The sequence below is a fragment of the Ictidomys tridecemlineatus genome, chromosome X, assembly GCF_052094955.1.
Source record: "Ictidomys tridecemlineatus isolate mIctTri1 chromosome X, mIctTri1.hap1, whole genome shotgun sequence".
In the NCBI taxonomy this organism is placed as follows: Eukaryota; Metazoa; Chordata; class Mammalia; order Rodentia; family Sciuridae; genus Ictidomys; species Ictidomys tridecemlineatus.
Genome location: NC_135493.1, coordinates 86,933,648 through 86,946,198, shown reverse-complemented (window position 1 = coordinate 86,946,198; position 12,551 = coordinate 86,933,648). Strand labels below are relative to the sequence as shown.

General features: G+C 44.1%; 1 protein-coding gene across 1 annotated transcript in view; it reads left to right on the top strand.

The window, feature by feature from the left end:
• The first annotated feature begins 5,681 nt into the window (after window positions 1-5,681).
• Dgkk (diacylglycerol kinase kappa) overlaps window positions 5,682-12,551 on the top strand; it is a 134,132-nt gene continuing 127,262 nt past the window's right edge. The window contains exon 1 of the mRNA XM_078034871.1: window positions 5,682-6,505. Within this exon, the coding sequence (XP_077890997.1) occupies window positions 5,900-6,505 (606 nt within the window). The 5' untranslated portion in view covers window positions 5,682-5,899. The remainder of the gene's footprint in view (window positions 6,506-12,551) is intronic.

Below are 12,551 nucleotides of genomic sequence, written 5' to 3'. Positions count from 1 at the left end.
GTTTAGATCCTTGGTAGTTCAGGACAGAATAGCTATTTCTCATCCTCATTCCCCTATATCTAAGCTTCTGCAAAGATCCATTTTCTTTATTCTCCTCCTTCAAACTGTTCTATATTTCCTAATCTGCTTTCAGATCCACAACCATCACACTCCAGCCTGACTACAAAGACCTTTCTCTCATCCCCTGGTCATTCATCATCACTTAGAATTTCAAATTAGGAATTCCATTAGCATGTTGAGTCCATGGAAGCCAAATGTCCCATTATGGAATGAATCCAAATATATAGGCAGGTGATTAAGCAGGTTGAGCCAGCAGCTTGGCCCAAGCCTTGGCAGTTCAGACCCGAAACTAGAGGTTGCAACAAAAATCAAGAAAGAATCATGATTTCACAAATGACCCAACATTAACTGAATATCAGCTCAAGGGAACAAAGTAGCTTTGTAGATGCTTCCAGAATAAAGTGCAGTGTCAAGGATAATTTATTTCACTAGCTGGCTTTACCATGTCATCCTTATACTCAAACAACTTTTGTTGGCTCCCTATTACTTTTAAAACCAAATCTTCAAACTCTTCAATCTGGCATCAAAATCCTTTTACAAACTCACTTTTATCTAACCCCATCTCTCATCAGTCCTTGGTATGGACCCTCTGCCTCAATCAGCCTGGCTCATTCTCACTACCAGGTTTCTTTTTCTTTTTTTAATTTGTTCTACTTAGTTGTACATGACAGAAGAATACATTTCAACTCATCAAATGGAGTGCAACATTTCAATTCTCTGGTTATACACAGTGTAGAGACACACCATTCGTGCAATCAGACATGTACCCAGGGTAATGATGTCCATCTCATTCCACCATCTTTCTTTCCTACCCTCATAACTCCTCCCACTCTCCACTTTGCCCAATCTAAAAATTCTCCATTCTTCCCATGCCCCCCCATCATAGATCAGCATCCACTAATCAGAGAAAACATTCAGCCTTTTCACTACCAGGTTTCTATGCTTTCCCTTCTCTTTGCCTGCAGCGCCTTTCCACTTCCACCTTGCTGACCCACGTTAACTGAATTATTCAAGATTCACATCTAAGTCACTCATAGCAACATCGATATTTCATGTTATAACAGTTTAGAGCTAGCCAATCAAGTTCAACTTTATCCCCCAATACATTTTTTTCAAAAGAGAAAACTTGAGACCCAAAGATATTAATTAGTATAAGATCATGCTATGGGTTATAGTGGTAGAACCTTGCCAGATTTCTTCCACCCTTTGCATTTTCCTTTCCACTCTGTCACACTTTATTCCCACTGTACTAATCGCCCCCCCCCAAAAAAAAATACAAAGTGTGATATCGTGTTTATAAACTAGTATCTGTGTTTGGATTGGTTTTCACCTACATCTGATTTATCTCAACAACCAAGTTCTGATGATCCTTATGGGAAAGATCATGACACATATTTCTGCTCCCTCTCCTCCTTCTCCATGACTCCTTAAAAAAACTTTTTTGTAGTTGTAGATGGACAGCATGCCTTTATTTTATTTGTTTCATTTTTATGTGGTGTTATGGATGGAACCCATTGCCTCACACATGATAGGCAAGTGCTCTGACACTGAGCTACAAGCCCAGCACTTTCAGTGGCTCTTTAACAGAGCCATACACCTTTCAGACTGGCAGTAAATGCATCTTAGCTGCAGAGTGCTTCACTTCAAGAAAATATAAGAACAGAACCAATAAAACAAGTATACTCTGGATGAATTATTGTATTACATACATATTCAAAAAATGTTCCTCTAAGCAAGGATCTCCTATAGTGAGTTTCGTTACAGATCAACAGTGCATTAAGTACCGTCCGGAGGCTGGGGGTCCCTAGGAGAGAGAGAGAGCTGAGAAACACAGAGATACAAATCTGAGAGTCATAGCTCCTCTTATAGGCTGAGAAGGAAATGGGCATTAAGACAGCGACCCATTCTGCACCACAGAGGATTTACATAGCCCCTGTCTCACAACTCCCAGGTCAGCACTGTGCTTTGGTCTCCCTCAGCTGGGAGTTGAGTGACATAAGTTCTAAATGTCTGTTCCAACACTAATTATTTCTGTGACCTAAGACATGGCACTTAATCTCACTGGACTTGTGTTTTCTTCTCTATAAAAGGTTAGAGGGTGGAGATGTGCTGTGGGAATCCAGATTATTTGCCTCACACATTTGTTGTGAGGCTCAAGTGAGATATTGTATGTGAAAGTACTTTAAAAACCAAAAGGCATTATATGAATGCAAGGTATTAACTTTTTATCTCTACAATCCTGTATCAATTAAATCCTAGGAGACCAGAGTGAGTGAAGGATAACAGGCTTGCATTTTAATCCCATCTCAATTACTTGTCTGAATCCTCTCCTTTCTCTGTAAATGCTGTTCGTGGTCCCATCTCTTAATTTTATTTAGCAGATTATTATAAAGGCTGCTGTTTGGGCTGTGCACACGGCCAAGGTGGTGAGGGTGGGAGAGGTCAGCACCTGTTAAGCCTCAGGAGAAGCACTGATTTCTTCCCAAATTTCTCTAAAACGGAGGGCTTAGGGAATTTGAAACAATTGGTTAAGGGAAATGGGGCTTTTATTCTAGCACTGCAGCGTTACTCTCTCATTTCGTAACAAAAGGAAATGAAAATAAGGAGGAAGAGCTTTTAATTTTGCTACATTTCTCAAGTTTTTTTTTTTCTACTTTGCCTCTCCGGAACTCCTAGCATGGCTGATGATGACTTGGATGGACTTTATTTGGGGTGGAATCAGAGTAAATGCTGGGTGTAGGGGTGAAATAAAAGATTGTACATGCAACAGACATGAGCCACTATAGTGATTAATTCTTCATCCAGCACAATCAGGTTACTTTTATACAACATGCCCAATAGTATCAGGTTAGGGACCACATCTGCCCTGGGACATCCAGAACTATGTCTCTATGGAGCCATTCAAGACTGTGGAAATGGTCATCATGCTGGTATGCCTGCTTGAAGAAAATTTTTTTGTAGCTCTTGGCCTTTTATCAGTATTGTTCAATTAGAAAAGAGCCTCTTAGGAGATCATTAATCATCTGAAATATCAAATACTGCTAACAAGCAATGCAGCAAAAAGACACCCAAACCAGTAACCTGCAATGAATCAGCCATTAAACAGACATTTCCTGAATTGCTTACTATGGCCTTAGCACAGGATTAGGTTTTGAGGAAAATACCCAAGAATCTAAGTAAAGCTTTGTTAAACACACACACACACACACACACACACACACACACACACACACACACACACACACTTACACAGACACCAACAGGTTACAGGGAAAAGGAAGATGTATACTAGTTACAACAAAGGTGACTTCCCGAATCAGGTACTAATGAACAATTCTGACCATCCCTTCCCCAATGTAAAGCATTATGTTCAATGCCATCTGAAGAGAGACTAGAACAAACACCTTTTACTGTGGCAGAGGCTATAAGACAGCTTGTGATGTGCTGAGAAGTAATTTTTTAAAACCCTCAAATCTAACCGTATCATAATTCAGGCAATGTATTGTCAGTAACCCACCCTAGAGGAGCAAAAGCTACATGCAAACAATTTCAACTGACCTTGCACTGAGATTTTACATCATAATGTTGGACTCATTGTGATTGAGCATAGAATTATAGACAGGAGTTTTCACGACCGTACATAAGGCAATAGCTCCAAGTTGTCCCCTGGTTGTGTCCTGCTTGACAACAGACATATTGTCTATGTCAAGCCCCACTTCATTGCTCTCTAACCTAAGAGGCCATCTTACTCTGTGGCTGTTCAGCCTTCAGTCCTTCTAACTACATGGCAAGGTTTCGTGAAAAGCAATATTTAAATGTAGGATATTGGTTCCTTCTAAGGACAGGGATTTCACCAAGGTGTGATAGCCTGAGAAATGAGTTCCAAGCCTGGGCTTACAAGCTGATCACATCTGGCACCTGTATGTTTCAGATCTGAACTCTTAGGGTTAAAGGCACCTTGGTTGTTTGAATGTTGGGGAGGAGAGAGGAGAAAAAGCCCAAGGAAGGTGAAGATGGTGGACACAAGGGTGAATTTACTGAGAGGCCTGCCACCTGAGAGACTCTAGGGTTCACCTCCCCTGGGCTTCTCCATCCCCAAGGGTTAGAGATTGTCCCTGCACTAGGCTTAGTAGCTGCCAAGCAGTGAAACACATCTCCGGAAGGGTGGGCTTAGGTTGCCATGCTGCAGCAAGGATCCGGGAAATGCAGATTTCATCAGAGATTCTGGTCTTTGGAGGGGGTTAGGTGAGACTGTGTTCTGTGGCATTATTTACTGCTGGGACGTGGTGGAGGGAAGAGAAAAATGCTGCAGGTTCTAGATAATTCTGGGCGGGTCAGTGTCGGTTGGCAAAAGAAGAGGGAACTAGTGAGGGATATGGTCTGGGAGAAGATAGCGAGAGAGGAGGGATTGCAGATGGAGGGCTGCCATCCACAACTGCAGCATTATGTATGTGGGAAATAAATTCACTTGTCATATTTCAAATTAGGTTTATAGGTATTCCTCCCCCACCCCACCCCCCACCCAACAGTAGCTTGATGGGAAGTCTTCTCAAATTTTAATTGCAATTGGCAGTATATTGGCGTCTAAAGTCTTCTAGGTCTGACTAAGATGATGGTTTGTATGTATGCGTACGTGACTAACCAAGAGAGCTTCTCAAGTCTCCTGATGTGGTGGGAAGGGTGCTGCGGCAGCGACCCGTCGTTCTAGTAGCAATAAAATTTCCCATTCCTAAAGCCAGAGTGCTTCAGGAGGCGAAAAAGGTGTGGGTGTTGCAGTGAATTTTTCCCAGCTCAAGACACACACGCACAAACATTAACAAGTTCGGTAAAAAGTCCTGCCGATGCTTGGAAAGTCCAGCTAAAAGCAAAAGGCAGTCTTCTACAGCAAAGCCCAGCCAGACTTGCCCTGCTAGCTGCGGAGATCAGGGTACCCTCAGCTCCCAAGCGCGCAGCCCAGCTGCCGCTGCCGGGGCACTCTCGCCTTGCTCTCAGGGCTGCAGGCTGCGGAAACCCAGGGCTCCAATTCTCCCTCATCACACTCCTTTCCCTAAGCAGCCCAAACCCTGTACCCAACGACAAACCGCTGAGATCTGGCAAAGCACAGAAATGCAAAACCTGAGGCAGGGTTGGGGGGGGGGGTGACAAATTTTACTTCAATTCAAAGGAGGTGGAATCCCATTCCCCTGACCCCGTGCACCCACACACCAACCCCAACCCCGTGCAGGTTAATTTCTTTTCCCGGGTTAGATAAAAAGGATTACTTGCCCACCGAGGCTTGAAGATGGGGGCAAGAGGTTGGTCCCAGGCTAGGCTCACCTGCTGCTGAGGTGAGAGAGCAACCACAGGATGGAAGCTGCTATGAGCAGCAGCTCACGACTGAGTGGTTAGGGGGATTACAAAGACCCTCAACTTCGCCTGTTTCCCCCCCCTTCATTTGTGTCACTAAAGAGTTAAACGCGGCCGGGCTCCAAATCCTCCCCTCGAAGCCCGCTCCACTCCCCCTCCCCTTTATGCCTCCCCCCTCCTCTCTGTGCGCGTCGCTAGGAGGTCATCAAGCGCTCTGCCCAGTCCGCGTTCGCAAGCCCCTCTGTTTCCCGCCCATCTGGCCCGTGGCTGCTTACGAAGAGGTGTGCGCACACCGAGGGGCGTGTTCCAGTACAAGGAGACGCTGAGCGCCCCTGGGTTAGACCTCAGAGCGGAGCCGGCCATGGAGCACGGCGGGGGAAAGTTTGGCACCCCGCAAGGGGATGTCGGACAGGAGTGGGCGGGGCGCCCGAGAGCCGGTTAGCCCTCTAAGCTCTAGGGCTCCGACTGCCTGGACCTGAAGCGGTGTGCAGCCATGGACCGCGAAGCTGCTGCGGCCCAGGGCACTGCCCCGCCTCAGGATGGAGAGCAGCTCTTGGAGTCTCCAGAGCCTCCGCCGCCTTGGCCGCCGCCACCACCCGCTCCGCCGCCGCCGGCTCCTCCGCCGCCGGCTCCACCGCCGCCCGCTCCTCCACCACTTCCCGACCCCTCACAGGAACCGGCACCAGAGTCCTGTCCAGAGCCTGCTCCAGGTCCCTGTCCGGAGGCGACCCCAGAACCAGCTACAGAACTAGACACTGAACCGACCCTAGAACCAGCCCCAGAGCCGGCCCCAGAGCCGGCCCCAGAGCCAGTTCCAGAACTGGCCACTGAGCTGACCCCAGAACCTGTCCCAGAGCCGGCCCCAGAGCCTGCCCCAAAGTCGGCCCCAGAGCCAACTCCAGAACCAGTCACAGAGCCGACCCTAGAGCTGGCCCCAGAACCTGCCCCAGAGTTCTGCCCTGAGCCGGCTCCAGAGTCTGGTCCGAAACCGAGTCCAGCACCATGTCTACTGCAGTGTCCGGTGGTCCCTCGAGAGAGGGATCTAAAGACTTCGCCATTGCCGTCACCCCGAACACCAGTGACGTGGTCCAGAATAAAGGTAAGAAAAAGACCCCCGAGGTGGAGGAAAGAAGCCAGGCGAAGTCAGGTGGTTATTGAGCTTAGGGGACTCCTAGTATCCCTTGCATCCCATTTGACTGCCATCCACTGACCAAGATGCTCAGAAAGATGCAGGAATAGGGGAGCCAGGAGGAGTGGGAAGCGATTAGGAGGCGGGAAGCAACATGTGGGAAGCAAGAGTGGATTTTGGGGGGCTAGGAATGGAGGTGACAGAAGGGGTGGGAGTCGGAGCAGTTTTCCCCATGTGGAGAAGAGACAGTGCGATGAGCGCCTGTCTGGGAAAAGAGGGGGAAGATGCCTTCAGGAAGCGCAAGGGACCTGTTTGGGGCTGGTCCCGGGTACACAGAGGATGGGATTGAATGGGGACGGTGGGACACACTTCTTAGTCGTGGTCACTGCCGCAGAGGCCCAAGCTGCGGAGCTGCCGCCTACTTGGCCCCCTCCCTGCCATGAGGAGGGGGCGCCCAGGCTGGGTCGCAACTGGCGACGGTCCAGGGAGGGGCTTGGCGCCTCTGCGGGCTGCCGGGTACTGGTACTCTCGGTGGGGGATGAGGGGATGGGCGGCGCCCACGCCCACGCGCACTGCAGGGGAAGGGCAGGGTTCGCTAGGAGGAAGGGGAGAGCATGCGTGTGTCGAAGCCACCATTCCATCTGTCTGCAGGATTTCCCAGCAGGTAGTCGCAAACAGTGATACAGTGATGTGCCGCGTCACAAGCCCGCAACTGGCATCCCACACCAGGGCCAGTTGGAATGGTACACGAGTCCTGGTTTAGACACAAGAAAATAAGAGTTGGGATTTGAGAGCGTATGAATGGGAACCCTCATCTCTACCAGTCTACAGAGATACCTTCTAAACCATTGCACTTAGCCAGTGAAAAATGCGTCGAGGGTCCTCGGGCATCCACCCAAACGGGAGGAGGGAGGGAGGTTTTTGGTATTTATCCTGGATCTCTGAAACCTCATCAGCCTGCTTTTCAGTGAGAGTCTTTTCTGCTTTCGCTGTGCTCCCCCTACTCTTTCTTTCCTCCAAACTTCGTTCCACAAAACAGTGAAAATCACGATAATGCTTACGTACACTTCAATATAGCTTACCCTGGGAAAACACAGAGAAACGAGCAAATGAACAACACACCAACAATGCCAGTCCATCCTGCTGTTTGGCAGGGCAAAGGGACAAGGCTCCAGAACCCTTCCGCTGAGGACCGCACACTTGTAGAATGTAGAATGCGGGGGTGGAGGCGGGAACAGAGATTGGCACCACGAAATGGAAGCGCTGGTTGCTTCCTGAGTTATTAGTAGGAAAGCTTGAGTTTGCAAAATATCTGCAGTGATAAACGACTGAAAAATAGGAAGTCTAAAGGGAAAAGTTTCACTGAAGACAAAAAGTGCAGAGGTTTAAAAAATAAATGAATAAAATAGGCTGGTAGGGGACTCAGACTTTTTTTTTTTTAATTCAATACTCCCACTCTCACAAGGGGGTGGATCCTTCCCCTTCCTGCAGATACCTTCCCTTTCCCTGCTGAGATCTCAATAAAGGGAAGGGTGGGGCAGCTCCACACGGTGGGTCACACTAACCCTGGGGCTTGCTCTGGTCTTTTTGGAAGATTTTACATTTAGCTGGTGGGAGAGAGACCAGCAGGAATCACCTGATCAGTGGCCATCTTAAGTCAACTTTGGGGAACCTGGCCGGGAAACTGACACCTAGTGACTTAATTACCAAGATGGCCAGCTAATACTCTTTGGCCTCTGGAAGGCTGATTAGAGGCCCAGAGTCTCCTCACCCTCCAATTTTCCCCACCTTCAATCCTGAATAAAAATCTTCCTGTCAAGCTGGTAGGATATGTTCTGAAAACGCCTGTTGCCAGACTGACTTGGAGGATCAAGGCAAGGGGCATCAGGTTAGCTTTCTGTATATAATGTCCATTCAGACATGCTGGACTGCTGTCCCACAGACACTTGACAGCACTGCAAGGAGTCCAGGGTCCCAGAGGTTTGATTTTGCCTGACCATCCATCAAGAAAGCCATGAAGATTAACTAATCAATGGCTCTGGAGGATTTTGAAGAATGCAAAAGATCTAGTTAAATATGCTCAGATTGCTAGGAACAGAACCCTTCCCCAATACCCTCCATGTTGCTCTGTAATTGCTCTCTGAGCAGTTGAGAATATCTGATCTTCAGTGATAGGACCATTCTCTGCAGCATCCTCTTCAATCAAGTAGCAACTGCAACCAGCTGACTTGAATCTTAACATTCAAGGTAAACAGGTTGCCATCTTAGTTGGAGTGGCATTGTTCTCAAACACTGCCTCCTTGAGGAAAATATGGGGGAAAACAACTACACACACACACAATATCAAGGAACAAAACAAAATTCCATACAATAAAATCCACTTAATTATCATGAAACTAGTATAATAATTCAAAGGATGAAATTAACAAAGCCAAGTGTTTGAATACAAATGCAAACTTCTTCCAGTTAATTTCATCGACTGGTACTGCAGTAAAAATACAACATCTTCCAGCCTGTCGTCTGTTTTCTTTGGGGATTTTGGGACTTGCTGTTTGGAATTCTGTACCAAGTGTGTGGGTAGTGACTAAGAAAGGGGGGCTCATGTTTTCTTTCCAAATAGCTATCAAGGTTATGCAGTCTGTGAACCAAACCTGTCTATTCCTTCCTTTCTAAAATGTTTTGATTCCCAGGAAATGAGCCATGGTCTCCCTCCTGTTGGCGGCAACTGTAAGTAAGGATGTGTGAATTGGTTCTTTAACAATGCTATACTCTCTTGGGGGCTTGGGGGGCTTATATGAAGTGGATCACATTTTTCTCCCCTCAGCTGTGCTTGAGGAAAGACAGTTTATATTTTTATTCACTGGATTTTGACCAGCTATGAAATTATAATCATACTATACATACAGCAATCATACTATACCAGCAATCAATGAAAATCTTTTATTTGAGGAGGGAGGGGTCTGTATATCCCTTCTAATGATTACAAAGTACTACTCCAAAATCAGAACAGAACATTTTTTTTTGCCCACAAAACTGGTGTTTTGGACACATGTTTTCTTGTAAAACAGCAAGCATTTATTTATATCATGTCTGGCAATTCCTACCCAAATATTTTATTATCTTACCTATTTGTGAGCTTCCCAGAAGTAAGTACTGTCTTTCTCAGACCTGGTACATGCAGCCCACCAGGTTTTTGCTCAATAATTAGTTGCTGGAACTTGAAACCTATTAATTCCATTTCCAGTGACGTAGATGCTGCTGCTGTGAATGAATAAAAATTCATTCTCATTGGTTTCAGAGTGAGAAGTAAATGCTTATTTAAATAGCCTGGAATATATAGCTCTTAAGGAAATGCAGTCAATCTTTCCATTTTCATAATGGATATTGGAACCATAATTAAGAATAAAATTATTATAACACCTTTTTAAAAATGGCTTGTAAAGTGTCCTTATCCCATGCAGTCCCAGCAGTAGCAGACTAATGGTGATGTTGTTGGTTTCAGGAGTAATAAATTTTTTCCTAAGTGCACAGAATATCTGCAGTGACAGTGAACAGTTTTTGGAATATAAATTTCAATGTTTAACCTGTTGAAGGTCAGGACAAAATTATTTTCTTTTTTTCTTAGGTTCATTCCCCCTTCTTTGCCAGCCTTTGATGAAACCATCTGACTTATTTAGTATATTCTGAGAGCTCCTGAGCATTTGCTGCAGGATGTTTGAGAAAAGATAATGAGGCATTTGGTCAGTGGTCTTTCCTTTCCAAGAGCACTCTTCTTAAGTGTTTATAAAAATCTATGATTTGGTTTTCTGCAGATGGGTAGCCCAAAAGGAAAGGTTGAGCCTTTATCCAAAGTGCTTCCCAGGAAAGGGTAAAAATCCATAGAAGTCAGGAAACCATTCAGAGACATTGTAATAAGGATTATTTAATCTATTCTGCTAGTATGGCACTTTACAGTTTACAGAATGATTTCATCTGCATTATTAACCCTTTTATTCCCCTGAGGAAGGCAGCACGATAGCACAGGGCAAAGAAAACAGTTGACAGAAAATACTGTACAATGGTTAATTTATGTATTGTGGATATTTCTGGAATATTCAATACAAGGCTTTCTGTGACACATAAGATCCTCATTTGTCTAAGGAAAGTCTTTTTAGCTGACATTTCATTAGCTCTGATTTTTTTCCCAAAGCAGTGATTGCTGCTCCACTTCCCAGGCTCCCAGAGGGGGCCAGCATAGAACAGGAGCCTCACAAGGAAAGAGAAGAAGCACAAGCCCTTGAACCTATTACCCACACACAAAAAAGACCTTTTTTGGAAAATGAAATAAATAGAAATCCTCCTGAATGATAGGATATTCAACCTTTCCAATGCCTGCTGACTGTAATTCCCTCCGTGGGAAAAAAAATGTTTTAAGTATTTAAAAAAGAAAGAATGCAGTCATTCCTAGATGGAGATGCTACACCCTCATCAAAGCAAATAAACCTTATTCTCAAAATAGAAAAAATATTATGAATTTTTTATAAGGAAAAGAAAGGGACAGTCACTGCAGATAATAAAAGTTATCTCTCCTCCAAAAATTTTTAAAAGAAAGATAAGAAAGGAAGGAAAGAATTCTAAAGGAACATCTTCCCTTCACCCCCTCCAAAGCTCATGAAGTTTCTATCCCCCTAAATAAAAATTATGAAAAGAGAAATAAACATCTTAAATTAAATAGTATTTCTAATTTTCAAAATATTCATGAAATTTTCAACTTTATTTGCACTACATGTCCCATGCATAATCCCTGGTGAAAATTATAGGGACAAAAATAATTCTTCTAACAGGGAGGCCCACAACCTCATCAAAGTTCCCTAATATTATTTCTTTCAATTCAATGAGATGTCAAAAATAAGCAAATCCTGGGTCAGGGATATAGCTCAGTTGGTAAAGTGCTTGCCTCACATGCACAAGGCCCTGGGTTCAATCTCCATCACCACAATAAATAAAAAAATAAATAATCATTATAAATTAAGCAAATCCTTAGAGATGGAAAGGGGATGAATGGTTGCCAAGGACTGGGACAAAATGGAAGGGGAAGAGTGGGTGATGGCTAAGGGGTGCAGGTCTTCCTTTGGGATACTAAAATGTTCTAGAATTAGATAACACTGATGGTTGCACAACCTTGTTAATACACTAAAACCCACAGAATTGTACACATTAAAATGGTTAATTTTATGGCATGTGAACTGCATAAAATAAAAGATAAGTAAGTTAGTCTATCCCCTAACCTCAAGATAATAAATCTATTATATTCCCACAAACAACCAAAGAAATTGAAAAAAGAATATAAAAAAGGAAATAAAGGAAAGAGATCCTCATAAGGACAATGCCTCCAACCTCACCAAAGAAAATAACTATTATTCACAACTACCCTAATTTTTAAAAAATATGTATTTATTCTCATTTGTTATATTTTATGGCAGAATGCAATTCAATTCATATTACACATATACAGCACAATTTTTCAAGTCTCTGGTTGTACACAAAGTAAATTCACACCATTTGTGTCTTCATTCACGTACTTAGGGTAATGATGTCCATCTCATTCCACCATCTTTCTTACCTCTATGCCCCCTCCCTTGCCCTCCCTCCCCTATGCCCTATCTAAAGTTACCCTAATTTTTAATATTTTGACGAAAATAATCAAACAAGGAAATTGTTTTAAGGGTAGATTCTCTTAAAATCATCAGTCAATGAAATGTACTTATTGTGCCCCATACATGCATTTTAATTAAAATAAAAATATTAAAAGACAGGGTTCCTGATCTTGCCAAATGTTCTGAATTTTTAATTCCAAGAAAGGGAATAAAGAAATAAAAGAAAGGGCTGAGGTTGTGTCTCAGCGGGTCTAGCACGTGTGAGGACCTGGGTTTGATCCTCAGCACCACATAAAAATAAATAAATAAATAAAGGTATTGTGTCCAACTACAACTAAAAAAAAAATTAAACATTAAAAAAAGAAAAGAAATACAATCCT